Source organism: Passer domesticus, chromosome 13, assembly GCF_036417665.1.
Source record: "Passer domesticus isolate bPasDom1 chromosome 13, bPasDom1.hap1, whole genome shotgun sequence".
Classification (NCBI taxonomy): Eukaryota; Metazoa; Chordata; class Aves; order Passeriformes; family Passeridae; genus Passer; species Passer domesticus.
This window is the reverse complement of record NC_087486.1, coordinates 10,252,103-10,276,098: the sequence shown is the minus strand read 5'-3', so window position 1 is coordinate 10,276,098 and position 23,996 is coordinate 10,252,103. Positions and strand designations below refer to the sequence as shown.

The 23,996-nt window shown below is 40.6% G+C and overlaps 1 protein-coding gene and 1 long non-coding RNA gene across 16 annotated transcripts in view; one reads left to right on the top strand and one right to left on the bottom strand.

Moving 5' to 3' along the window:
* Positions 1-23,996, top strand: part of RAPGEF6 (Rap guanine nucleotide exchange factor 6) — a 126,432-nt gene that overhangs the window by 97,718 nt on the left and 4,718 nt on the right. For 5 of the 15 annotated variants that reach the window (XM_064387644.1, XM_064387637.1, XM_064387636.1 and 2 more), the window contains 11 exons: positions 426-809; positions 2,988-3,199; positions 4,068-4,191; positions 6,583-6,606; positions 9,239-9,459; positions 11,480-11,671; positions 12,953-13,087; positions 14,434-14,547; positions 16,596-16,821; positions 18,613-19,124; positions 22,064-22,375. In XM_064387644.1, the coding sequence (XP_064243714.1) occupies positions 426-809; positions 2,988-3,199; positions 4,068-4,191; positions 6,583-6,606; positions 9,239-9,459; positions 11,480-11,671; positions 12,953-13,087; positions 14,434-14,547; positions 16,596-16,821; positions 18,613-19,124; positions 22,064-22,375 (2,456 nt within the window). Of the gene's footprint in view, positions 1-425; positions 810-2,987; positions 3,200-4,067; positions 4,192-6,582; positions 6,607-9,238; positions 9,460-11,479; positions 11,672-12,952; positions 13,088-14,433; positions 15,094-16,595; positions 16,822-18,612; positions 19,125-22,063; positions 22,376-23,996 lie in introns of those variants that run through there. The other 10 variants (XM_064387639.1, XM_064387638.1, XM_064387642.1 and 7 more) reach the window with 6 other exon arrangements.
* Positions 9,269-16,159, bottom strand: LOC135279996 (uncharacterized). The gene is made up of 2 exons (XR_010347114.1): positions 15,314-16,159; positions 9,269-9,768 (listed from the first exon to the last, which is right to left on the bottom strand). It is a non-coding gene; the product is annotated as an uncharacterized LOC135279996 (long non-coding RNA).

Sequence of the window (23,996 nt, the reverse complement as noted above, 5' to 3'; positions counted from 1 at the left end):
GAATTTTCCAGATATATTTTCATTTCCTGAATACACTGTGCCTCATGCAAATATTAGTATGCCACAGAAAATTTATGGGCAAAAACCACACTAAATTTGTGTAACAAATGTAGAAATACATTAACAGGAGATTTCTCAGGACTAGTGTGTTTTTGGAATGCTATTTTCACTGCTGAATTTACAAATGGAAAAGGTGAGCACTACAGCATATTACAGAGTACACTGTAAAAATATTAACAAAGAGCTTTTGAAATGTTTGTTTACTTAAGTAATGGTGCTGTTTTACATTAACTGAAGTACAAGGTTATGTTGTCCCTTCTTGTCTCTGTAGTGCTCACAGTGATTGGTACAGTTCAATGTCTTTGTGTTCACAAACCCTCTGAAGAGCATCTCTAATGTGTTGTTGTTCCTCAATTTTTCTTCAGTTATTATCTGAAAAACAATATGGAAACAGAAACCTTATGCTCAGATGAGGATGCTCAAGAGCTACTCCGAGAGAGCCAAATTTCCCTGCTGCAGCTGAGCACCATTGAGGTGGCCACTCAGCTTTCCATGCGGGACTTTGAGTTGTTCCGCAACATCGAGCCAACGGAGTACATCGATGACCTGTACAAGCTGGACTCCAAAACAGGGAATGCTCACCTCAAACAGTTTGAGGATGTCATCAATCAAGAGACCTTCTGGGTTGCCATGGAAATTTTAGCAGAACCCAACCAACTCAAAAGAATGAAGATTATTAAGCATTTCATTAAAATTGCTCTCCACTGTCGAGAATGCAAGAACTTCAATTCCATGTTTGCCGTGATAAGGTAAAATACTTCCCATTTCTCAGATCTGATTGGTGCTGTCACAGGCAATTCTGGTAATCCAGATGGAAAGGAAAGAAATGGGAATATCCTGAGCAGCCTACAGCTGGGGCTGGGGGGTTTTCCAAAGCCAGACTGGTCAGAGGTGGATTGTCACCGGGGCCTCTCAGTGCTTCTGTCCTGTTGCGGTGCAAGGTGTGACAGTCTCTCACGCTGGTACTCACAGGAAAAGAGAAGATGGGTTCAAAGCAGGCTTTGCTTGATGAACTACAGAAACCTACCTGAGCACTGTGTCATTTTCTGTGACTTTGGCACCCAATTTCCCTTCTTTTTGTCTGTCATTGTTACTTTTCCAGGGGGCACTGAGTCGTATACATGATGATGAGATTACTTTATTTCTTCCTTGCATTGTAAGGACTTCCTCAAATCAGTCTTGTTTTGGTTTCATTTTCCTTCTCATTCTTTCCTGTCATCTGCTTGCTTCTCTATTTTTTTTTCCCTCTTCAGTTGCACATTTAAGCTTTCTCTTCTGACTTACATTGAATGCTGCTGCTTTAACAGCATGAGTTCATCATTTCCTGTATTTGCAATTATCTTACACCCAGCCTTTACTGTAGAAAAAAAAAAAAAGACACTGTGATTCATCAGACAAAGATCTGGATTTGTGCTGCATCCCAGCAGCATTATTGAAAACACCATTTTAAAATATTTTCTTCCATGTCTAACCAGTCCATCAAATATATTGGTTTGTGGTTAGTCATTAAAGAATTCATGAATTTCTGTGAAGGGTACTGGACAGTCATTGAGACTGGCTCTCATTATGTGGGAATACACACATGGATAGTGATTCTAATTTTTCTATTCTGCTCCCTAATTTTTCATGGTTTGTTGTAGGTAAGGAAATTACTCTTTCTGCTTCTCAGTTAAGTCCAGTCAGGCCATGACTAAAATGATCTTTTGTCTGGGGGGGAAAAAAAGAGGCAAATAATTTAGTTTTTGTTTTACTGTTATTTCCAGGAGAATATATTTTTTTTGTTAGCATATGGCAGAGGGGTTCTCTTCCTTGCCTTGTCCTGCACAGCACTTTGGTGCCATATGTCTCATGAAATAGGAAGATAACGATCTTAATGTAGTGTGGAAAAGAGGAGCTGTGGGCTGGCATATGTTTGATTTTTTTCATGTCAGAGAAGGTTTTGTTTGGCATAGCATGGAGAGAAATTTGTCTAAAAAATAAACCAAATACAAACCAAATAGTTTTTGGAAAAAAAAAATCTGAGAATAGCAAATTCAGTGATAGTGTGGTCTGGATTTGCTGAGCAGTGCTGGAGCACTTCCCTTTCCAGTTCTGCAAAGGTAAGGACTTTGCAATTATTGCAGAATTCCTTGAGCCTAGGTGGTGACAAATTATTAAAGGGAGGGTGGATTTAATTTATTAAATGTTTTTATTTAATGGGGTGTTTTTGCATCCAAATAATTCTGGGTATATTTTTACTTAGTGGGAATGAGGGCACAATGAGAAGTTTTAGCATATCTGCTGCTTCCAATTGTCAGTCAGTTGCTCATTTACAAATGCTTTTGTCTGAAGCTCTGAAGTCAGAGAATTACGGATTGGTTTGGGTTGGAAGGGACCTTAAAGATAATCTTATTCCAGCCCCCTGCTGTGGGCTGGGACACCTTCCATTACACCAGGTTGCTCCAAGCCCCATCCAGCCTGTCCTTGGGCACTTTAGGGATGGAGCATCATTAGATGTGCTGGGGTCTCACCACCCTCATAAGGAAGAATTTTTTTCTAAAGTCTTGCCACTTCTGCTTGGGATGAGCTCTGCACTGATCTCGTTTTCTGTACAATCATTGTTTTACCTCATGCATTTTTTACCATTTTTGTTCTTACTGTGGCATACATTTTTACAGGATTCTTAAATAAATGTCAGCCCTGTGTTACAGAGATATTTTTTTGGCAGTCATTTGAAATTTGTACCTTGAGCAGTCGTGGTTTTTAGCAGTCCTGTTTAAACAGCAGAGGGTTATTGTGATGAACTCTTAGCCTGCTATTCACCCAGCTTTGCAGTTAACCTTCGGAAAGCTATTTTTAATCCTTAAAACAACCTCCCAACCCTTCACTTCCTTCTGAAAGGTAACGATTCTGCTCACACCTAATAGTGAAACATTTCTGCCTTGCAGTGGGTTAAATCTTGCACCAGTAGCTCGTCTCAGAGGCACTTGGGAAAAGTTACCCAGCAAGTATGAAAAGCACCTCAGAGACCTTCAAGATCTTTTTGATCCGTCTCGAAACATGGCAAAATATCGCAACATCCTCAGCAGCCAGAGCATGCAGCCTCCAATTATCCCACTTTTCCCTGTTGTCAAGAAAGATATCACATTTCTGCATGAAGGTAATGTCAAACACAGTGAAAATAAATGAAGCATTGAATGTACTTCAGCCCTTTCTTCAGTGCTCAATGTGTCCACATGTGTCTAACGAAGCTGCCACCAGTAGGATGCTTTTGAGGGATCCTTTATAGGAGTGAAATAAAATAGAATTGGGAATGCCTAGGAATGGTCCTAGACAAAAATTAAAAATAAAATTCATATTTTTAGTATTTTGAAAGCAATGCTGTAATCCTCCTCAGCTGTCCTGAGGTTTAGGGTGGAAGCATAGGTGAGTGTGGTGTCTGGTAGCTACACTACTTCAAATATTTTCTCGTACAAAAAGCTTGTTGCTGTAATGTTTTCCAGGTTTTCATTCCATGTTGTGACATGCATACAGTGATACACCTCCTACTCTTGCTTTCAACATTTTCAAGGCATTTTGTTTAAATGTTTCCATCTTGTTCCCTCTATACAAAATCCTGTTTATAACTGGTTGAGGTGAATCACTTCCAAATATGCTTAATTCTTGGTTGTGATGGTTCAGAACTATTTGAACTTCTTTCCTAATGTGGATGTTGTTAATGTCAATTCTGTATTTATATTATTTTAATATTATGAGAGTTAATTTGGGCATAGTTCACTTATTCCTTTTTTCTTCTTGTTACTTTAGATATCAATTAACAAAAGAGTATAGGGTAGTCCAAGTGGGTTTGGTTCAATCAGTGTTTTGAGAGAACATCCTGATTTCTTGCTACATTGATTAAAAAAATTGTGTTGGTTGGGGTACAGGGAGGGGAGAAGGGTAACAAGGGAAGAGCTAGAAGCACAGTGGCTGTTCAGAAATATTTATTGCTTCTTTTTTTCTCTTATGTGTGTGTTTTGATTATGCAGGCAATGATTCTAAAGTGGATGGCCTGGTAAATTTTGAGAAGCTCCGCATGATTGCCAAAGAAATCCGCCAGGTTGTGCGAATGACCTCTGCAAACATGGATCCAGCTGTGATGTTCAGACAAAGGTGTGCAGTGGGAAGGGCAGCAGCACTGAGGGGTCTCGTTGTGGGGGGATCTGGGTCTCTGTGTGCATCAGCACGTTGGTATTTCATTGTGTGCCTCATCACTGACATCTACCATCAAACCACAGCCTTTATCAAATTATGGCAAAACAGTTGAGGCTTCCCAGACCTGCTTTGAATGACTAATAAACCAATTTATTGCCTTTAAAAAGCACTGAAGAATAAGTTCTAATTTTAATGATACATACTTCTGCCAAATAAAATGTTAGTGTCAGTAGAGTTTTGAGAGAGGTATAATATTACAGGGTACAATATTTAGATATGAGAGAGAGATAAAAAGCACCTGAATCACTGATGTATAGACCTCAAATGCTGTTTCAAAACAAAACCCCACTGATAACATATTAAATTCAAACTAAATATTTTTTATTTGTTCTAAGCACAGCTTGTTCCACCTACATAATGTTTGATATGTTCAGGCTTCAGCAGGTGGAGGGTGTTTTCTTGGCTTATTTTTCTTATTTTTTTCTTCTTATCTTGATGCTGAATATCACCAGGCTTGATGTTAACAAAGTGCAGAATAAAAGCAACATAACTCCTAATCTGGTGCTGATTAGCTCCAGATTTTATTTAGTGGAAATGAATTATTTCCTGCATCTGTTTTCTCCCCACTGGCTGAGCTGAAAGCATCAGTGGCTCTGATGTTGTGTCCATACAGGGTCCTGACCCCGTGGGTGTCCATGGGGTGGGTGGTGGCCTTGCTGCTTGCACTGTCTGCCTCAAACTGATGGGCCAGACAAAACCCCTCAGGTGCAGCCTGGTGGGGAGCTGGGTCATGGCTGAGGAGCCATGGCTCTGACTTGAGAAAATGGCAAAAAGCTCTCCTGAGCTGCCCTGCCTGTGTGCACCCCAGCAGAGGAGAGCCCTCTGAACCCCCTGCAGGGAGCAGTGCAAGTAGGAGACACAGGGGACAGTTTCTGGGTGAAGTGTGCTTCATCCACACAGAATTCCAGTCACCTGTGCGCTTGTGATTCTCTCTGATTTGTGAATTCAGTTACATCTGTGCAGTGGAAGGAAATGGAGCATGCAAGGATAGGGAGCCTTTATAGGAGCATGGAGGTTTGGTTCCCTGTGTATTCCAGTGGTCAGGATTCTCAGAGGATCATCAGTTCTCTCTGGTTTTTGTTTGCAAGGCTGGCTATCAGGAAAGATATTTCTTTTTTTCAAATACAGGCATTTGAAGCCAGCCTGGATTGGGCTGTGAGCAGCCTGGTCTAGTGGAAGGTGTATAGGGGGATATAAGGGATGAACTTTGGGGTCGCTCCTAACACAAACTGTTCTGTGATTCTGTGACTCTAAAATAGCCCAATCTGAGACAAAAATACCAGATCCTTGTTAATGTTACTTGGTTTCACAGTGGAGACTCACTTTTATACAGTTGGATAGAAATTAGCAAGATTTTGTTTTTAATATAAAATTATAAAGTCAGTAACTAGGAAGTTGTGATTGCTTTTCAGAAACTTTGGCATTCACAGCTGAAATAAGTCTATAAATAAATTTCCCTGGTGGCCCATGCACTTCCTAATACCTCGTGAAGTCTAATAATTTAAAAAAGTAACAGTAAATAGTTACCTTTAGTATGTTTTTCAGAATTACAGAACACATTTTAATGACTGTAATTTAAATTACACACATTACTGCCCTAAACTGCTTAGGCATCCAATATTAAAGATAACGCCAAAGATTAAAAGAAAATAATTCCATGTTTTCGTGTCATTTATATTAATTTTCATTGTCTCTCTCACGTTTGATCTCTCAGTTTGTGTTATGAAGCATCAAATAAATGCTTTTGAAGATGAAAAATCAACAAGAAAGATGTGTATTAGTGATAACATGAGACTTGCTCACAAGTTCATTACCAATTACTGAGAGTGTCCAGGCTTTCAAGGTGAATTTGGCAACTGGCTTGTTTTCCAACCAACAGTCAAGAGAAAACAATATCATAAACCTGAATATTAATAGTGATGATTTATCATACACTTTCAACAGGCAAAGAATAAATTAATTTAATCCCATTTTCTGCAATATGAATGAGTTGCGCTCCATCAGATTTGAATTTGATTTAGAGAAAATAAAAGAAATTAATGCAAATTTAAATTTTTCAATTCATAGGTTAAACAAAAAACTGATAGATACTAAAGTATTTGTCAAGTTTTGCCCCTGCATTTCATGAAAACATTGTGTTATTGTTTGAGAAGAATGTGGCTGTATAGAGATTTTTCTTTTCTGTTCTTTCCTGTCTACATCTTTCTTCCTGACTCTCAACTGTTTTATTTTTTTCCTGTGCTTTTCTGTTCAAATACATGCTTCAATGTATATGGCTCTTGCTTACAGGAAGAAGAGGTGGAGAAGTTTGGGGTAAGTGTAGAGCTGAATGCAACTAAGATAAATAAAGATTATGCAACTCTTAACATACTGCATCCTCCTCGTTAGTGCATGCATCTGAAATACAGCATGCATTTTATTAACCCTGCAATACATGTTCTTTTGAAAACAGGAGTAAGGGGTACAGCCAATGTTTTACTGCAGCTATAAGAATTCTGAGTTGCTTTTGTGTAGTCGATAAGTTGTTTGAGTTTTGGCTTTGTGCATTAAAAAAACCTTGCTGTGCAGTTGTATTGGAAGGCAAACTATTGTGGGAAGTAAATGAAATAAGTAACTTGCCTTTTAACATGTTACTGAAAAGTTGAAGCCATTCTGCATTTTCAGCTGTAAGGACACTTTGAATTGTGGTAATGATGTAGTAATTCCCTCCCTGAGGTTTGTCTTCAGGCAATCTTCAAAGTATTTATTTTTAGCATATGTTTAAAATGTATCTCACATTTCATGCACCAAAATCCTCATTGATGCTACTGGGAGTGTTGGTTGTGTGAGGTCTGGATCATGGAATGACTAAAGAGGAGAGTTCTGATGTTGGCCAGGGAAGCTCCTGCCTGGCCCAGGCAGTGATTTTAAGACTGACATTGTAGCCATATTTTATGTGTTCTGTGTTATCTGTGTGCCTTTGCATAGCAATGATGGGGACAGTGCCAGGGCTTGGGCTGCTCATACTGGGATTAGCAGGTTTGGGTACTGGTTCCTCATGCTGATGTGGATGCCCTTGGCTGGCAGCATTTGGTGTTCAATAATCAACTGCTCATAAGGCAGCTCATGAAGAGAAATAGCCAGGACCCATGGAGCCACTGTAATTTCTAACTCTTGGAATTGCTGTGAGCACAAGGGAATAAGGAGAAATAATTGTTAAAGAAAGTAGAATTAAATTGCCTTAAAAAGTCAAATCCAGACATGAAAGAAAAAAATAAGTGTGTACATAAACAATAAAATGTTTCTATCATTAAAAATAAACATAATTTCCTGAGATTGTAGAATAGCTTTGTCCTTATCCATCAAGAGATAGGAGTGTCCCCTTGGTTTGAATAGCTGTGAACACTCCATCATGCCTTTTGCTGCTCCTTGTCTCCAATAACATTACTTTTTTATTTAATTAAGCTGTAAATTGCTGAGAGCTTTTAAGCTTCTATTTTCTCTCAGAATGATTATTTAACATGTCTGAAAACATTGCAGTCATCTGTTTTCAAACATTTATTTTCTAAGCTCAGTTTACTTGATTCCTTGGATTTTCTCTAACAACGTTTCATTCTGACTCCTTTGGCCATTATGGCTCTTCTGTGCCTGATGTTGTTTATTCTGCCACTTGTGATTCTGTAAACACACAAGATCTTGATAAATGTCTTCATGTAGCTTTAAAAATATTCATCTGAATATTTAAAAATCCACACACAAACCCAGCTTTGAACAACTTTGACATTTTCCATTAGGATTTATGTGTGACTTATACTGTGATCTCCATTTATTTAAAACTGCATCAGGTGTAGGACTTTTGGCACTTGAAACAGAGTTGACTGTGTTTAAACTATACCCTGATCACTTGTTTGGTCACTCTTCCAGTGTGAATAGGAGTGAGTGTCAGGGAGAGTAACTCACGTTCTTTAACAATTACAGTATTATTTATTTTTGCTTCAGTTACTGATAGATTTGAGAGCTCAAAATTAGGAGCATTGAGGAGCATCCTCCTTCACAGATGCAAGTCTGGGTGTATGTGTATCATCACTGCCTTCCTCACCTTTCTTGGGATACATTTTTTAATGAGCTGCTCTTCTGTCAATGTTTTTAGTTAATTGAAGAAAGAAGTTAAGTGTGTAATCAAGTGCACTTTGTACATTTAACATAATTTGCCCCTTGTTTAACCATTATGAGAAGCTCAGTTTTGTAAGAGGATTGCAGTGCTCACTTCTGTGCTCAGCTAAGTGCAGGGAGTTCCTGTGTAAGCCTGATGCACACACTGGGTACCCAATTCCTTAAACCACCAAAGTTACCAAGTTTGTCCACTTTTTGAATCTACAGTTGAATTCATAGAGCTGTTAAGGTTGGAAAAGACCTCTGAGGTCATGAAATCCAACCATCAACCCAACACCACCACCATGTTGACCACTAAACCATGTCCTCAAGTGCCTTAAATATGTGTCTTTTGAACACTTCCAGGGATGCTGACCCCACCGCTGCCCTGGACAGGCTGTTCCAGGTCTTGACAACCCTTTCCATGAAGAAGTTTTTCCTAATGTCCAATTTACACCTCTCCTGGCACAACTTGAGGCCATTTCTTGTTGTCAGCTGCGGGTCCTGCAGCACAAGCCTGGCGTTCATTGGTGGAGCTGAATGAGTTCCACATGCAGCACTGCCCCTTGTTCTTCCCAGCTCCACATTTCCACAGGCAGTCCTGTTTTAGGCTCAAATCCCTGCTCTCAATTTACCCAGATATGTTAAGACAAGTGTTGTTTTAATGCTGTTCATCTTTTTTAACTCATTTGCATCAGCATGCACTAGCCCTAACTGAAGACTATTGGTATTAATCTGCTTTGGCCTATGCTGCTGCAGCTCTTTGTTGCTGTTGAGAACTGAACCTTTAGTGCTTTGCTCTTTTCTCTCGTAGGTCTCTGAGCCAGGGCAGCATGAACTCCAACATGCTGGACGTGCAGGGAGGCGCTCACAAGAAGCGCGCCCGCCGCAGCTCGCTGCTGAACGCCAAGAAGCTCTACGAGGATGCCCAGATGGCCAGGAAGGTGAAGCAGTACCTGTCCAACCTCAGTGTAGAGACAGACGAAGAGAAGATCCAGATATTGTCACTTCAGTGTGAGCCTGCATACAGCACTTGTAAGTACAGTGAGCTAGAACAGCAGCATGATGTATAGCATTTATAAAAAACGTTGTTCCTTCTGTAAAAATACTCTTAAACTTTTCCTCTGAGGGGAAGATACTCTAGTAAGGGTTGTATTTTCAGTTCATATACTGAGAGCTTCAGCAAGACAGCATGTGTGTTCATGTTCTGGTTGAGCTCAAAAAACTTCTGTGATGTTTTTTATTTTGACCTTTAGTTCCTAAAGCTGGGTGTCTTTCCATCATTCTGGCAGGAAATCCAATAGCACATCAGCTCTGCTGGTGCCCTGCTGTCCTTGCACAGACCTAGGAAGGATAAAAGTAGTCTTTACCATATGAACAGCAAGAAATGAAAAGAGACAAAATCAATATAGAAAGTGCAATGGATTACACCTTTGAATAAATGAAGATTGTTGAGAAGGAGAAGTTAGGTCAGTATTGACTGATGAGTTTGACATGGCTTGACAGTCACAAATTGAGGACTACAGCAGGATGGCTCTCATAATTTGAGCTCTTGTCAAACAAACTGTTGTCTGACCTGCTGTCTTACACAGTTCAGTAAATTCTTATTTGGAAGTGAGAAGTTATAATTGTGTTTTATTTAGATACTTTAGCAGTTTTCACTTTCTTGAAAGGCAGATTTGTTTCAAAATAGATGAGTAACAGCCATGCTAAACAAAATTATGTTTCCTGCTTGTCTTTTGTCCAAATATAGCATTTTGAGGCTTTTTTTGTCTTCAAATACTGTTTTATCTCTGATGAGGTAAGTTCAAAGCATAACTAGGAGATGGCATCTTGAAGATAAAATTTTAAGCCCTTGCCGTTATCCAGTATTAAGAATGCAAATCCTTGTTATTGCCTAAGATGATGTCTTATGCAAATTTTCTTCTAGCATTTACTTTTAAGTAGCACTGAAGCAGGAAACCTGGAAATGGCCACATTTAACTCCCTTTTAAAAAATGCTAAATCCTTCATGTTTGAACTCTTGCTAGATGATCTGTGTGCAATCATAACAGGTACCAGGCCCAAGAGAAAAACATAAATGTTATCAGATTGGTTTTTATTTGTTAAAAAAAAAATTAAAATCTTATATGCACGGTGCTAGCCATAGATATTTGGAAGTAAAAATAGGGATTATATACCCTACTACTTCATGTAGTTAGGCAAATTAATTCTGTATTTTCTTAAACATGAGGAAGGAAAATTAAATTTAAGTGGATATACAAATAAATATGTGGTAGATTGGCATATTATTAAAAGGAACATTTTTTTAAACTGTGGAAAAAGCCTTAAGCCCCAAAACCCACAGGTAGGAGATCCAGTTGAGGATCCTTGTTACAAAGAAAGGATAGAGCAGTGATGTGTGGCATGAGGGACCTGCCAGCCCCTAGTGGTTGTAAATCTGGTGCAGTGAGAGCACTGACCATCCAGGGATGTCTCTCCCCACTTTGTTAGATTACCCACTTTTCAGGGGTTCAGCTCCCCCGTTTCTTACCTCAGTAATTAGCTTCTGTCCTTGCTTGTGGTAGGAATGAGCAGCAGTGACACTGCAATCCAGAGTTTTCCAACTGAATTTCAGGAGAAGTCACATGAGGAGCAGTCTGTGAGTTGCTTTGTGATTAAAGCAGAAGCTGAAGCAGAGCCCTGTGCTGTAAATCACTTGTGCCACCTAGTGAAACATTTGATGGCACTTGCAAAACCCCCTGATTTTGAAAGAGGTGCTGTTATGCAATTGCACCTTGCATGCAAACATTTAAAATACAGGCTTGTGGTAGAAGTAAACAACATCTTTTGATCTTTTGATGAAGTACCTCGATGGCTTTCAAGAATTTAGGGCTTTTTTTTAAAGCTCTTCACACATCATCTTCATTGTGATGGGATCGTCGTGTTTGGACTAGAGATGGTTTAAAATACAATTTATCTTCTTTGTACAGTGGTTCCTTTGTCTGGTTGGTTGTATTGCATTAATCCTGCAATTGAAAGTGCTAGATATTTATATGCAGTTTTTCCCTAACAGTGACAAAGAATTTAAGTGAGAGAAGAGGAGGGAAATCCTCCGAAATGTCTCCAGTGCCCATGAGATCAATTGGCCAAACCACAAAAGCCCATCAGCATCAACAAAATCGAATGAGTCAAGTTCTTCAGGTCCCAACTGTGAATTTGTACCCCAGCAGGAAAAAGGGACTGACAAAGGATCATGTCACATTCAGTGAGTATCTTCAGTTCACCTGGCTGGGAAGGTTTAAAGATGTAAGCAAGCAGGAGGGAGGAGCTCTTTTGTAGCTGAGTGGTTTATGTGTGGTACTGTTGTAAACTTTATTAGATTAATTCATTTTAAACCAGCTGATACATATTGCTGTGTTTTAAGAGAGCATGCTTAGTTATTTGCACAGTCTTTTATAACTTTAAAACGGTCAGTGGTGAGATGCTGTCTCCAAATATGCTCTTGCTTCATGAGGTCTAATATATTTGGGTGAAATCATTGAAACATCACAGACATTTAATATTTTAACCACTGGGACACCATTTTAACAGCATTATGGTCAAATAGAGCAACATAATTATTAGTTGCTCCTAATGAACATATTTTTAGTCTCTAAATTTGCTAGTTACAAAGCAGTATATTCTTTATTAAAAAGCTTTTGTTCTATTTACATAACTGTTGTATCGTTTGAAAGCTGCAGTTGTGGGTTATTAAATGAAGTTAGCTGCAGTCAATAACTGATACCGAATTAATTTATATTATATTGGGCATCAACATAATTTAAAATAGCTTCAGAAAACAATATATTACAGCATATAAAATACTGTTTCCAGTTAGTACTTATTTCAGTTCCCCTCTGAAAAGCCTGTGCAGTTTGATAAGTTCCAGAAACTTTTCTCAGAGGTTTTTCTTCATTTGTGTGTGGTAGTCCATGCTGATCTAACAGTTATTGGGAACTTGAAATAACTCCTCAGCACTGAGTCCTCTGCAGGATGGTCTAATAGTGAGTAAGAAACACCAAACCATGTGTGGGACACTGGTTTTGCTACACTGGCCAAGCTGTGGATAGTGGCCATGAGTGTTGATTTGAGAGCTCCTGCTTGTGAAGATCTTGAGCTGACCTGGTGGCTCTGACACACATGGTTTTTAACACAGTCCCAACAGTGCCATGGGCAAGGATTTCCTCCAAGGTTTATACTGCACACAGGTATTTTTTTACATAGTCCTTTGCCAAAACCACAGCAAATGTATCCATTACAGTGGTTCCTGTTGGGATATGGGTGTTTCAACGCAGTTTAGATGAGCAGCCAGCAGTAGCAGTGGCCACAGCTGATCTGATCTAAATTTAAATGGAGGCTGCCTCCATATGCAGAATTCTCAGAGCATCTGTTCCTCTCTTTGCTGAATATTCTGATTGTTCAACGTGGTGCTTATTTGTAATTTAAACAGAAATCAGTAATTCAAAAGAAGAATAATGTGCAGTAACTGATCCCATTGTTTTCATAGGTACAGGCTCTCCACAGAAATCTTTAAGCTTGTCTGAGGAAGTAAGTAGTAAGAAACAAGCAGATGACACTATGTCCATGGCATCTTCTTTGCACTCCAGCCCACCTGCTTCTCCTCAGGGCTCCCCACGCAAAGGTAAGTGTGTGGCAGTGTCAGTCCCAGGAGCTGGAGCCTAAACCAGGGTGGGCAGTGGCAGGAATATTTGTTGGCAATGACATGTAAGAGAAATCGTAATTTAGAATGTTTATGTCAAGAATAGAATCACGTCTTTCTATGAATAGATATGATTTTCCAATGTATTTGTATATTTTGGACCTTTAAGTCACTTAGTATTTAAAAAAAAATGGAATAGTTGTTTTCTTAAAATACTGCCTAAGAGCTTTTGGCAGAATTCCCAACAGAACTGAAGTGCTGACGCCTGCCATCAGGCCAGTTCAGATTTAGGTGGCCACTTTAATAAATGGGATTCTCAGACCTGGGGATTTCTTGAAGATGGCAGTGTTGGACAGAAACTGCAGCTATTGAGACAACTTCTGGTCTTGTCCCAGGTAGTTGGAATAGCAGGTGATCAGATAGAGCTGAAGGTAGAATGGTGTCATAGTTCTCCAGGACAGGTGGTTTATGTTGCTGCAGAAGTAGTGCATCCATCTAAATCCTCGAGTCGCTGTTCATACTTTTTGTTCTTGTGCACAGGGCTTTGTATGCATCCCTGTCTCTCATGATGCCCTGAGAATCCCTTTATTTTTGATGTCTTCGTCTTAAAAGACCTGCATCACTTCATCATTAGTGAACCTTGGATGGAAATTGATTTGAAATCTTAGCACCACTCAGTAGCCAGCGCGGGTGGTTGGTGTTGGATGGTGTAAGGCCCCTCTCCTCCCTTCTGTGCTGCTTTGACTCACTGACAGCCCAAAGCCACTTGGCATGGCATGGCACAGTGACCTGCTGCATCTTCTCACCCTTCTCAGTGGGAGATCAGGCTGGTCTGTCCACTTCTGCCTTCACAAGATTGTGTTTCCTTTAGGAGAATGCCACTTATTTTACTTAAACACAGCATATGTATAAAAAGCTTCAATACTTGGGTTGCCAAATCTTGCTCCACTGAGCATCGCTTCTAAGTATGTTATTTTTGTTAACTTTTACTTGGTTCTTTGAAAATAATGTTTTGTTTCTTGGGGATTGTTTCATTGATTCATCTTGCTTTCAGCACTGATCTCATTTGATTGAGGTGATCTGTACTTTGTTGTATGTGTTGTGCTAACAGCTCATTGATCTAAAATTAGGTGCTTCACAGACAGCTGAAAGACATAATTTTAGGCATGAACACATTCCACTTGATCTTAGATTTCATTTTTTTTTGAGCTATACTCAAGTGATACACAAATAGGATTGAAGAAAAAAGGATTTTCAATTAGGTTGTTATTTTTGTTGTTATTTATCTCATCATCTGTCAACATCTGTCTGTGTCTACTTCATTGTAGTTGGCAACATCCAAAGGTCGGATAACTGCAGTCAGATGAATCTTTCTGGCTCTTCCTCATCACTGGCCAGTGAAACCAGCAACAAGAACAGTGGACAGCGCAGCTATGGAATAGGTGGGGCTTACTTACAAAAGCAAATTCAGAAGATTTGCCAAGCTGGAGAGAGTTCTGAGAGAAGTGCAAAGGTGGACAGAGAGAAAGAGAGTAGAAAGACAGAAGCTGAGCATGAACCCACAAAAATAAAGGGATCCCTGTTTAGAAGACTTAGGGAAAGAAGCTTCTCCAGGGAAAGAAAAGCTGTTACTGCAAAGAGGGAAGCAGAGCCCACTGAAGCCTTAGAAAGCAGTGGAAACAGCAAAGACATTGATGCTCTGAGTACAGCAAGTATCTGTACCAACAGCAGTGTGTACATATCCTACTGCCTATGCACAAGGCCTAGAAGAAGGAGGAAGACTATATAATGTATTTTTAGAAGGAAGACTGATGTCCATGTTGTGTCTGATATCCTGAGTTTATCTGACTTATTTCAGCATTATCCATTTACGTGTTTAAGATGTTTGATGTGCTTCCCTTCCAGATGTTTGTGTCAGTTCATTATAGCTAATCACCCTTACAGTGCAGTGAAGACAATAATGTGAAGTTTAGAGAATCAAGGAGCAGGTACAGTGTCAGTTCAGTTCCTTAGTGTGTCCCAAATGCCAGTGAAACAGTAAGTTCTGCAGCATTTGTTAATTAAACAGTCCCTGATACTTGGTCAGTGGAATGCTCACTTCCAGCACTGGTGTGTATTCCACTGGTCACATCTTCTGGTGTCCTTTTCAGCCCAGCAAATACTTATATTTAGTCTGTTATACACATGTGCTGTTATGTTATGGCTCACCTTTCAGATAGTGTTAATTTCTTTAATGAAGAGATGAAGAGTTTTTCTCTACTGTTCTTCTTTAATGAAGAGAACAAAGAGTTCTTCTTTGTTCTCCAGATAGTTGGAAAACTGAGGGCATTTCTTACTGCAGTGTAGTTGTGTCAATTTAAAGAGTCGCTAAAAAATGTAAAGAATATGAAATATTAGTTATTGCCAAATGAAAGGAAACTGAAATTTAATCTTAAAAAGGCTGTTCTTAAGTACATTTTAAAGTTTAGTTCTATAGCTTGATAATATTGATATTTACTGCTCATATTTGCTCTTATCTTACCAAGTAATCAAAGTTAAGCTCTAAAATCTCAAATTATGAGCATTATGCTCACTGGCTGTATGCCAGTGTCTCCACATGCCATACTGTATCATCACTGTATTGTTTATGCATTTAAGGGCATCTGTTTTCTGTGTTAGATTGTGTGTACCACTGGCTTTTACACTGCCATGTCATTTCACTTCTTCACCTAATCAATGTAAATATGTGGCAGTCCCACTGAAAGGCACAAGTGCAGAAATTTAGGGAAAAAAAAAGCTTGTCTGAGGTGTTAGATTTATAGGGGTGTATATACCTTATTTGTGTGTGAAAGAAGTTATTTGAGGGTAAGCCAAGCAGAGAAAAAAAACCATACATTTTGCTCTAAATCTGATGGGTCTTCAGTTGTTCCCCTTCTGTGGGAACAACACTGGAGTCTGGTCCAGCTCCTGCCAAGGTTGCCCTTCCTGCCTTTGCTTCCTTCTCTGTTAGTTTTGGAGCAGATATTAAAACTGAAATGGATCATATGGCTAATTCCTGAGCGCTCATAGCTGTCTTTCACCTTAGTCAGCATCTCCTCCTCCACTGCCAGAATCTTTTTTTGAGTCTTGCATGGCAGTATGGCAGAGGGCTAGTGGGAAGTGTGCTGCATTTTTACTGAAGGAGTCAGCACTTGCAGAATTGGAAAGACCTGATTTGCCTGCCCAGTAGCGATGCAGTAGGCTGCTGATTCTGGTTGTGTAGGTTAAAGCTGCTGCTCTGGAAAGTAGTGGATTTGCAGGTGGCTTATTGGTGTTCCTGGACTTGCATTAGTAAATCAGTGCTAGATGCTAAAAGCTTTAGTACCCTAAAATCCTCAGTGGACTGATTGTATGCAAACAGGGTTTGGTTGGTTTTCCCTGAATATCCTCGCTGTAATGTGTGTGTCAATTCTTCGTTGTTGCATGTTGATGGAGACATTCTCTTCTCCTCTCCTCTCCTCTCCTGTATTAGGCTATGCCCTCATACCTTCCACTAAATCCGACAACTTCTCAGACTCCAGTCACAGCGAGATCTCATCGCGCTCCAGCATCGTGAGCAACTGCTCTGTGGACTCCATGTCAGCAGCACTGCAGGACGAGAGGAGCTTGTCCCAGTCCCTCATCGTGGTGGATTCAGGAGGGGCAGAGAGGAAGGAGCATCCTCAGGCACTGACAGATTACGGCCAGCCCTGCCCGGGGTAAGGTGCAGCTGCTTCTGCTGGGGTGTTCTGCTGTCAGAAGGGGTCAGGAAGCTTTGGCCAGGACACAGTTATGCACCCCACTGTGGTTATCCAGCTTCTGCTGGGAGCTGGAGCACTGGTGCTGTGTGGGAGCCTGTTTCCATAAGAAGCTTACAGTATTACTTGGGGAGACAACAGCTTGTTCCCATTGGTGGGGTTTAGCTGGATATTTCTTGCAGGAGACTGAAAGCTTGTTAAAAGCCAGGATGATGCTTAGCAAATTAATGCCATGGTGAGAGACAGCAAAAGAACAGCAGGATGTGATCAATTCTCTGTGAGTCAGCAGTGCCAGTCACTTAACGTGCTCTAATGTGATTTGTAAGGATTTTTCTAATTATCATTTGTTGCTTAGGCAGACTGGCAGCTCTCTGCCAGTGTCTTTCTGACAGTTTCCACATAAGAGGTCTTGTTACTTCAGTGCAATGAGAATTTGTGCTGAAATGATGCCTTGAACTGGATGTTTTTGGATTTTTTTTTTTTTGCTAGATGTAGCACCTTGATCCATAGGATGTAATATCTCCTAATAAATCTTGAGATAGCATTGTCTGTCCTCAGCTGTCATGGACTCAGCTAAATGAGAGATGCTCCTTACATTTCTGATTTTTCCAGCACATGGTATCATAGAGTGCTTTGGGTTGCAATGGACCTTAAAGATCATCTTCATCTTACCCCCCTTCTCTGGGCAGGGATCAGGGTGCTTCCAACTCCATCCAATCTGGCCTTGAACACTTCCAGGGGTGGAAAGAAATGAGTAATCCAGTTTATTTCATAGGATTAAATTGGGAATTTAAAGGATCTGTTTCATTGAATAAAATAATTCCCTTTCTAGAATACATAATATACATTGAGTTCATGTTTTGTGGTTGTTCCTTTATTCTTTAGTTTCAGTTAGTTACAAGGAAAGAAAGTGGATTTTATCCCAGGACTTAACAAAATAGAAAAGGAAGGAAATAAAACCCTTTGCTTGCACATACCTAAGAAACCTTCCTTGATTTCACAGCTTGTCAGTAAACTGCTGAAGGGAGGGTGTTGAATTTTAATGTTGTGCTGCCCATGCATTTGTTAGCACACCCAGAAATAGTTGGGAGACTTGAATAATGTCTGGCAATCCTATCTTCATGTATTCCAAATTCACACAAACCTAGCTTTATTTTTTTCCCCCTTTACTGTGCATTTAGATCCATTAGAGCTTTCAGCAGACATTTCTTTAAAAAAGAAATTTTGGACTTTGCTTTTCAGAATCTGCCCCTCCATATTGTTCCCACAAATGTTACTTATGCCCAGTATTTCCAGATGTTCTTGAAATTCAGCTTGTTTTCCACTCTGTCTGAACAACTTGATGCTGCTGCCAGTGAAGGGGTTGGATTTTATTCTATATATTTATTTTTGTTTTAGTTTATGAATGTAGAGAAAAAGGTGGTAGCAGACTAAATGGAAGAGGTAACTTGCTCTTCTGCTGTGTCAGGCACTGTGGATGTGATTGGTAGAGAAGAGCTTCTGTGGGCCAGACTTGGGGATCTGGAGTGCAGCCTGGAAATGCATGTTGCAAACTTGTTATCCCTTGGGAATAACTTCCTTGCTGCTGGGTGCAGTAATGATTGGGAGTAACAGTGTCTCTTGTCAGAGCTCCCTTGTGCCTTGGGCTTGCTGCTCACCTGGTACAAACCCGGAGTTGGCTCTGAGTACATTGCTCTTATTGTAAAAGCTTACAAGTGTTTATTTCCCAATTTCTGTTGTTTTCCAATGTAGGTGGTCCATCACTAGGCCTGCTCTGATCAGAGGGATGGCATTCACATCTTCCATGAGCAGCGAGGAGATCTCCCATGAGCACATCACGGTAGAGGCAGCAGACAGCGGCCGGGGCAGCTGGACTTCCTGCTCAAGTAGTTCTCATGACAATTTCCAGAATATCCCAAACCAGAAGAGCTGGGATCTGCTCAGTTCTTACCGTCACACCCAGCTGGACGGACCTATAGCTGAAGTGGAACCCACAAACTGTTACTCTGAGGAGGGTTATTTGTATTCTGAAGCCTTTTCCAAAGCCAACAGGCAGTCGAAAGCCAGCGTGGAGCTCGACCAGTCTCGGCAGAGCTGGGCATCCTCCAGCTCCCTGTCAGACACTTACGAGACAAACTATGGCACAATTAAGAGGAGGGGGCTGGAGAACTCCTCGTCGGAGCAGACGGAGGCTTTGGACTCTAAACCAGGCGCTGACACAACGTACAAAACTGTTACTTCGAGTACAGAAAAAGGCCTGATAGGTAAGCCAAGCCAACAGCTCATGGAAGCTGCTACATCTGCTTTTCATTTTGTGCTAAGTTGTTAAGAAATGATGTCAGCAGGTCTGGGGCTGCCTGGCATGTTGAATTCAGCTTTTCACATGCTGAGCACTACACAGTGTGTTTTCAAGCCACCTTCTTTTGCATTAGGAATATCAAGATAATAAACAAGTGCACTTCCCAGTCGCTTCATGGGTCTGCAGGAAAACTCTCTTCAGGAAAATGTCAGGCAGGTCTTTCCTGTAGTATGCTGTTTTGCTTTTTTGAATGATTTTGGAGGTATACTCATCAATGTAGATGTCCTTCTGACAAGAGTCAGTGATCCCATACTCCTTATAATACAGACTTGCCAGGAGCCCAGAGGGAAGAGCATGACTGCAGAGTAGTGTGGAGCTCACCTGCCTCTCTGGAGCTGAGGCACCTTTCATCCACAGGGCTTTGGGCTCTGAAAGCTCAAGGGCAAAGCAGATTCCTTTCCTGTCTTTGCTATTTTAAGATGCCATTTATTTGATTATACAGCTGCAGTTTGGCTACTTATGAAAGGAGAAAAAAATTTTAGAAGTTCTTTGAAATATGCATAGTTCTATCAAGCAAGATGTTCTTCCCCCATCCTAGTGAGTTCAATAGCCAGAATTAAAGGAACTGGGTTAGTAGCAAGATAAAACATGGAATGCAGAGCTTTCTAAGACTGTTGGGCAAGGGTGCAGCTGAAATGTAGTTTAATTACTGAGTGGATTGCTGGAGGGGTTTGTTATCAAAGGTAATTGCCTGAATAAACATTGCATGTAGGGCGGAGGTCTTGGATTGTGTTCCTCCTTCTTGGCTTTGAAAAAGAAATCATAGTGGAGCCTTGCCGAAAATTTGCTCCCAGCTCATTGCTGTACCTTGAAGAAGTACATTCATTGCTGTACAGAAGAAGAGCTCAGTGCTCTTCCCTTGCAGCCTTTCAGAGCTGTTCGTGAGTGTCTGGGCTGTGTGAGGAAATGGCAGGTTTACTGTTCAGTACATGCTGTCTTTGCTGATAGCATTTGCCCTTCCTTTTAATTCTCTTCCCATTCTGCACCATGTAGCTGTGAGGAGCACTCAGAGTGCTGGACATGAGTATGTCTGCTGCAGGAAAGATCTGAGATGGGGGGGTGTAATTACAGGTTTGCAAACACAAATCCATTAGCTGCTGGCCATCACGCAGTGTACCAAAGATATCTTCACTTTATTTCACAGTTTGTAAAATACTGTGAATTGGAACTTAAAGGGACACATGATTCTTGCATTACTCTAGTAGACTAAAGGTCAGCTCCAGGGAGCCTGAAGCTTTCTCCTTTGAAGGAGAACATACCCACCCTTGTCATTCCTCCTGCAAATCCAACCAAGACTGAAGGTGAGGACCCAGCCCTTCCCCATCCCTCCAGGGAAGAGCAGATCCTCTTCACTTCCCCTGCTTTTTCACAGAGACCTCATTCAGTGCTAGTTAAATGAAAATAAATCCTGTAATTAAATAGTATAAATCTCTGCATGTATCCACGTGTATCTGCTAAACCCCAGACTGACTGAATTTGATTTTGATTGCCCAGGCCCGAGCTGAGGCCAGCTTGTGTTCCAGCATGAACCAGTTGTCTTCCTGATACCAAAACCTGGAATCTCACAAGTCTACAACACAATAAGAAATACTTCTTTATTTTTCATCCCTTCACATTCTTCTAAGATAAGAAACTATTATATTTGCTGAACTAAATGAAACTAATGAACTAATGCCCTCTTTAAAATGGATCCACAGGAAGAATGCAAATTCACTTAACTAAGAGATTAAAAAAATTACCCTGGCTTTGAAATTGTCCTGTTGCAACATGTCCATGGAAAAAAGCCCAATTTAACATGCACAAAAGCCCCAGACCTGGGGTGGGAGGGAGGGGAGGCAGCCTTAAAAGAGTTATATTTTGGGTTGAGAGCCTCTGTGACTTGAACTGCTGCTGAACAGGGCAGGAAGGGAGAAGATGAATTATGAGGCATGACCATTGCAAATGTATAATATTGACTGTAGCCTTTTCATGACTGCACAAGGTGTAATGCAGCCCTTCCAAAGGCTGTTCCAATAACTGGTCCTGTTTTTTTCTCACTTGTAAACAGAGAACGTAGTTTAAGAAAAGGGTAAAAAAGAAAACAAAGCAAAAACCAAGGGAAAAAAAAGTAAGAAATCAAAAGTATGGGTGTGATAAGCCATTATTCACTCTGTGGAAACATAAAATAATTAATGCAGGCTCAATACACAGTCTGCCTCGTAGGATCAACTTTAAATGGTGCTGGTTTTTTTTTCTTCCTATGGCATAGCTGGATGGTTTCATGTCTTTATACACATCAGTTGATATGGTGATGTTTTATTGTAATGAATTTGTGTTAAGCAACTGACCTCTTTTGGGTGATGAAATGGGTGTTGGAAGTCAACCAGCAGTTCTTGCTGTCAAACACCAGCATGCTGTGTGAAGTAACTCTGGGCTGGTTGCCTTAATTCCTTCTGTTTCAGTTTCCCAGCCTGTAACAGTGGCAGCAGACTTGGCTGTGCTGCCTCTCCATCCTGCTGGCGAGCTCCAGAGCATCCCCTGGTGCAGCAGGGCCACAGGAGCAGGGACTGTGATAAAAGGTGTTAATTGCAGTCTGAATGCAGACAAGCTTAGAGCCCTCTTTCCACTCAATTGACATCTCACCTAAGGAGTTCATGGATTCTCTTGTTACTCTGACTTCTTAAAATAAATAGAAAATAGAAATGAAGGCATAAATACCTGCTGCTGTCGTTATAACCAGTGTTTCTGCATTTGCATTTTGTTATCAGTTTCTGTTTTGCCATTGTAACATTTCATGATTTTTTAACGTTTTGTTTCCTTTCTTTTTCTTCTTTAACATTTCCATTGCTTATTTCTTGTGCCCAGTGTACTGTGTCACCTCACCTAAGAAGGACGATAGGTATAGGGAGCCACCGCCCACCCCTCCGGGATATATGGGGATTTCTTTAGCGGACATTAAAGAAGGATCGCCCCACCACCCACACCTCAAACCTCCAGACTATAGTGTGGCAGTGCAGAGGTCAAAGATGCTGCACAGTGACCTCTCTAGACTTCCACCAGCTGCTCTGGGTAGCGACGCGGTGGCCTGTGTCTCCTCGAGGATGCCTCAGTGGCACGGCCGGCAGCCGTCCAGCCCCAGGCTAGCAGAGCTGCCTGACGCAGATAGTGAAGAGGATGGTAGGTGAACACCTGGCTGGGGAGGGGGCTGTGCAGGGTGCACTGCACAGCACTGTTCTGGGCTTTCTCTTGGCTCGCCCTTGGAGATTAAAAGCGGATTAATCTCTGGATAATACACAGTTGTGTTTGTGTGGCTGTGTGCACATGCGTGGCTGTGTGTGTCATGCATAGCTGTGTGCATGTGCATACACGTTTAAAGCAAAGAAGAATGCCTTCCCCTTAGAAAAAGCATGTTGGCACCAAACGAACTAAAAGTATATGTAAATAAATAAATATGCAAAAAAGTGCATATAAGATCTCCTAAAGTATAGCTGAGACACTTAAGAGCATGTAGATTTTTTTATTGGTTTTTTTGTTTGTTTGTTTCTGTTTTGTTTTGTTTGGTTTTTTTTTACTTTAAAATTGGTCCCCCCCTAAACAGTGATGGGACACTGACAGGTTACATGACAGAGGAAAAACTCTGGCCTCCTTGGGCTGATTAACTGGTGTCCCACTGGTTTTGCTGGCATCAGGGTTATCATCTAAAATCAATGATTTGGATTTGGTGGAGTGAACTGATTTCGTTTGTATTCTGGTGTGCTGGCATTGAGCTGCCTTATGCCTCAGCAGATATTTTTGGAGATTGAGTTTCAAATATTGAACAAAAATAATAGTGAACTTCTGTTCTTCTGGAGAGTGCATTTGATGAAATCTGTGTTCTCTGCCTAACTTGGCCTGACAGTGGCTCTTCCAGTTCATTTTTCATGATCTTGTTTGAAGCAACAGCCAGTGCTGCCAAGCATGGCATTTGTAGGGTGACCAAAATGGGGAGAATTTTCCAATAAAGACTGCTCTTATATTGTGTCAAAGCTGACTTCAGGTCAGGAGAATTTCTTCTTAATTGTTTATCTGCTGATTTGCTTTTAATTTCTGTGCACTGATGTGATCTTCTGTACCTTTTGCTGGTGAACTCTTTTTGTATTAGAAGGTTGTGATCATTTCCTTCCATTCCAGACTGATTTAAAATGAACCTGTATTTAGATTAAAACAATTTCTGATGCAAAATGATTATATCTTGGCCCTTTAAAATGTGTAAGCAGTAGTTAACATATGTATTAGTACTGCAGTTCAAACTTACAGTAAACATAAAATGGCCTGGCATTAATTCTCTTGTGCTTTTGATATAAAAATAGGGAAGTCATTGCTTCAAACATTTTTAATCAATTTTTTCTAAGCTAAATTTAACTGTACACTTTTAGGGGCACCTATTTTACTATTTTTGAAGTGCTTGGTTAATTTTATTTGGGATAAAATGCTCACTGCATGGAAATTTGCTGGCTTTTTTCCCAAATCCATAGCTTTTGGCATACTGGGAGCTGCATGCTGATAATATTTGGAGGGTCTAGGATTTTCTGTTTTGCAATATGTCTTTATCGTATGACCATCATACCTCAGAGTGCAGAAGCTGTGGCTGCCCCATCCCTGGAAGTGCACAAGTCCAGGCTGGATGGGGCTTGGAGCAGCCTGGATGGTGTTGCTGCCTATGGCATGGAGTTGGAATGAGATGCTTTATAAGGTCCCTTCCAACCCACACCATTCTGTGATTGCCTGAGGATCTGGTAAATGGTGATACGGAGTGTGT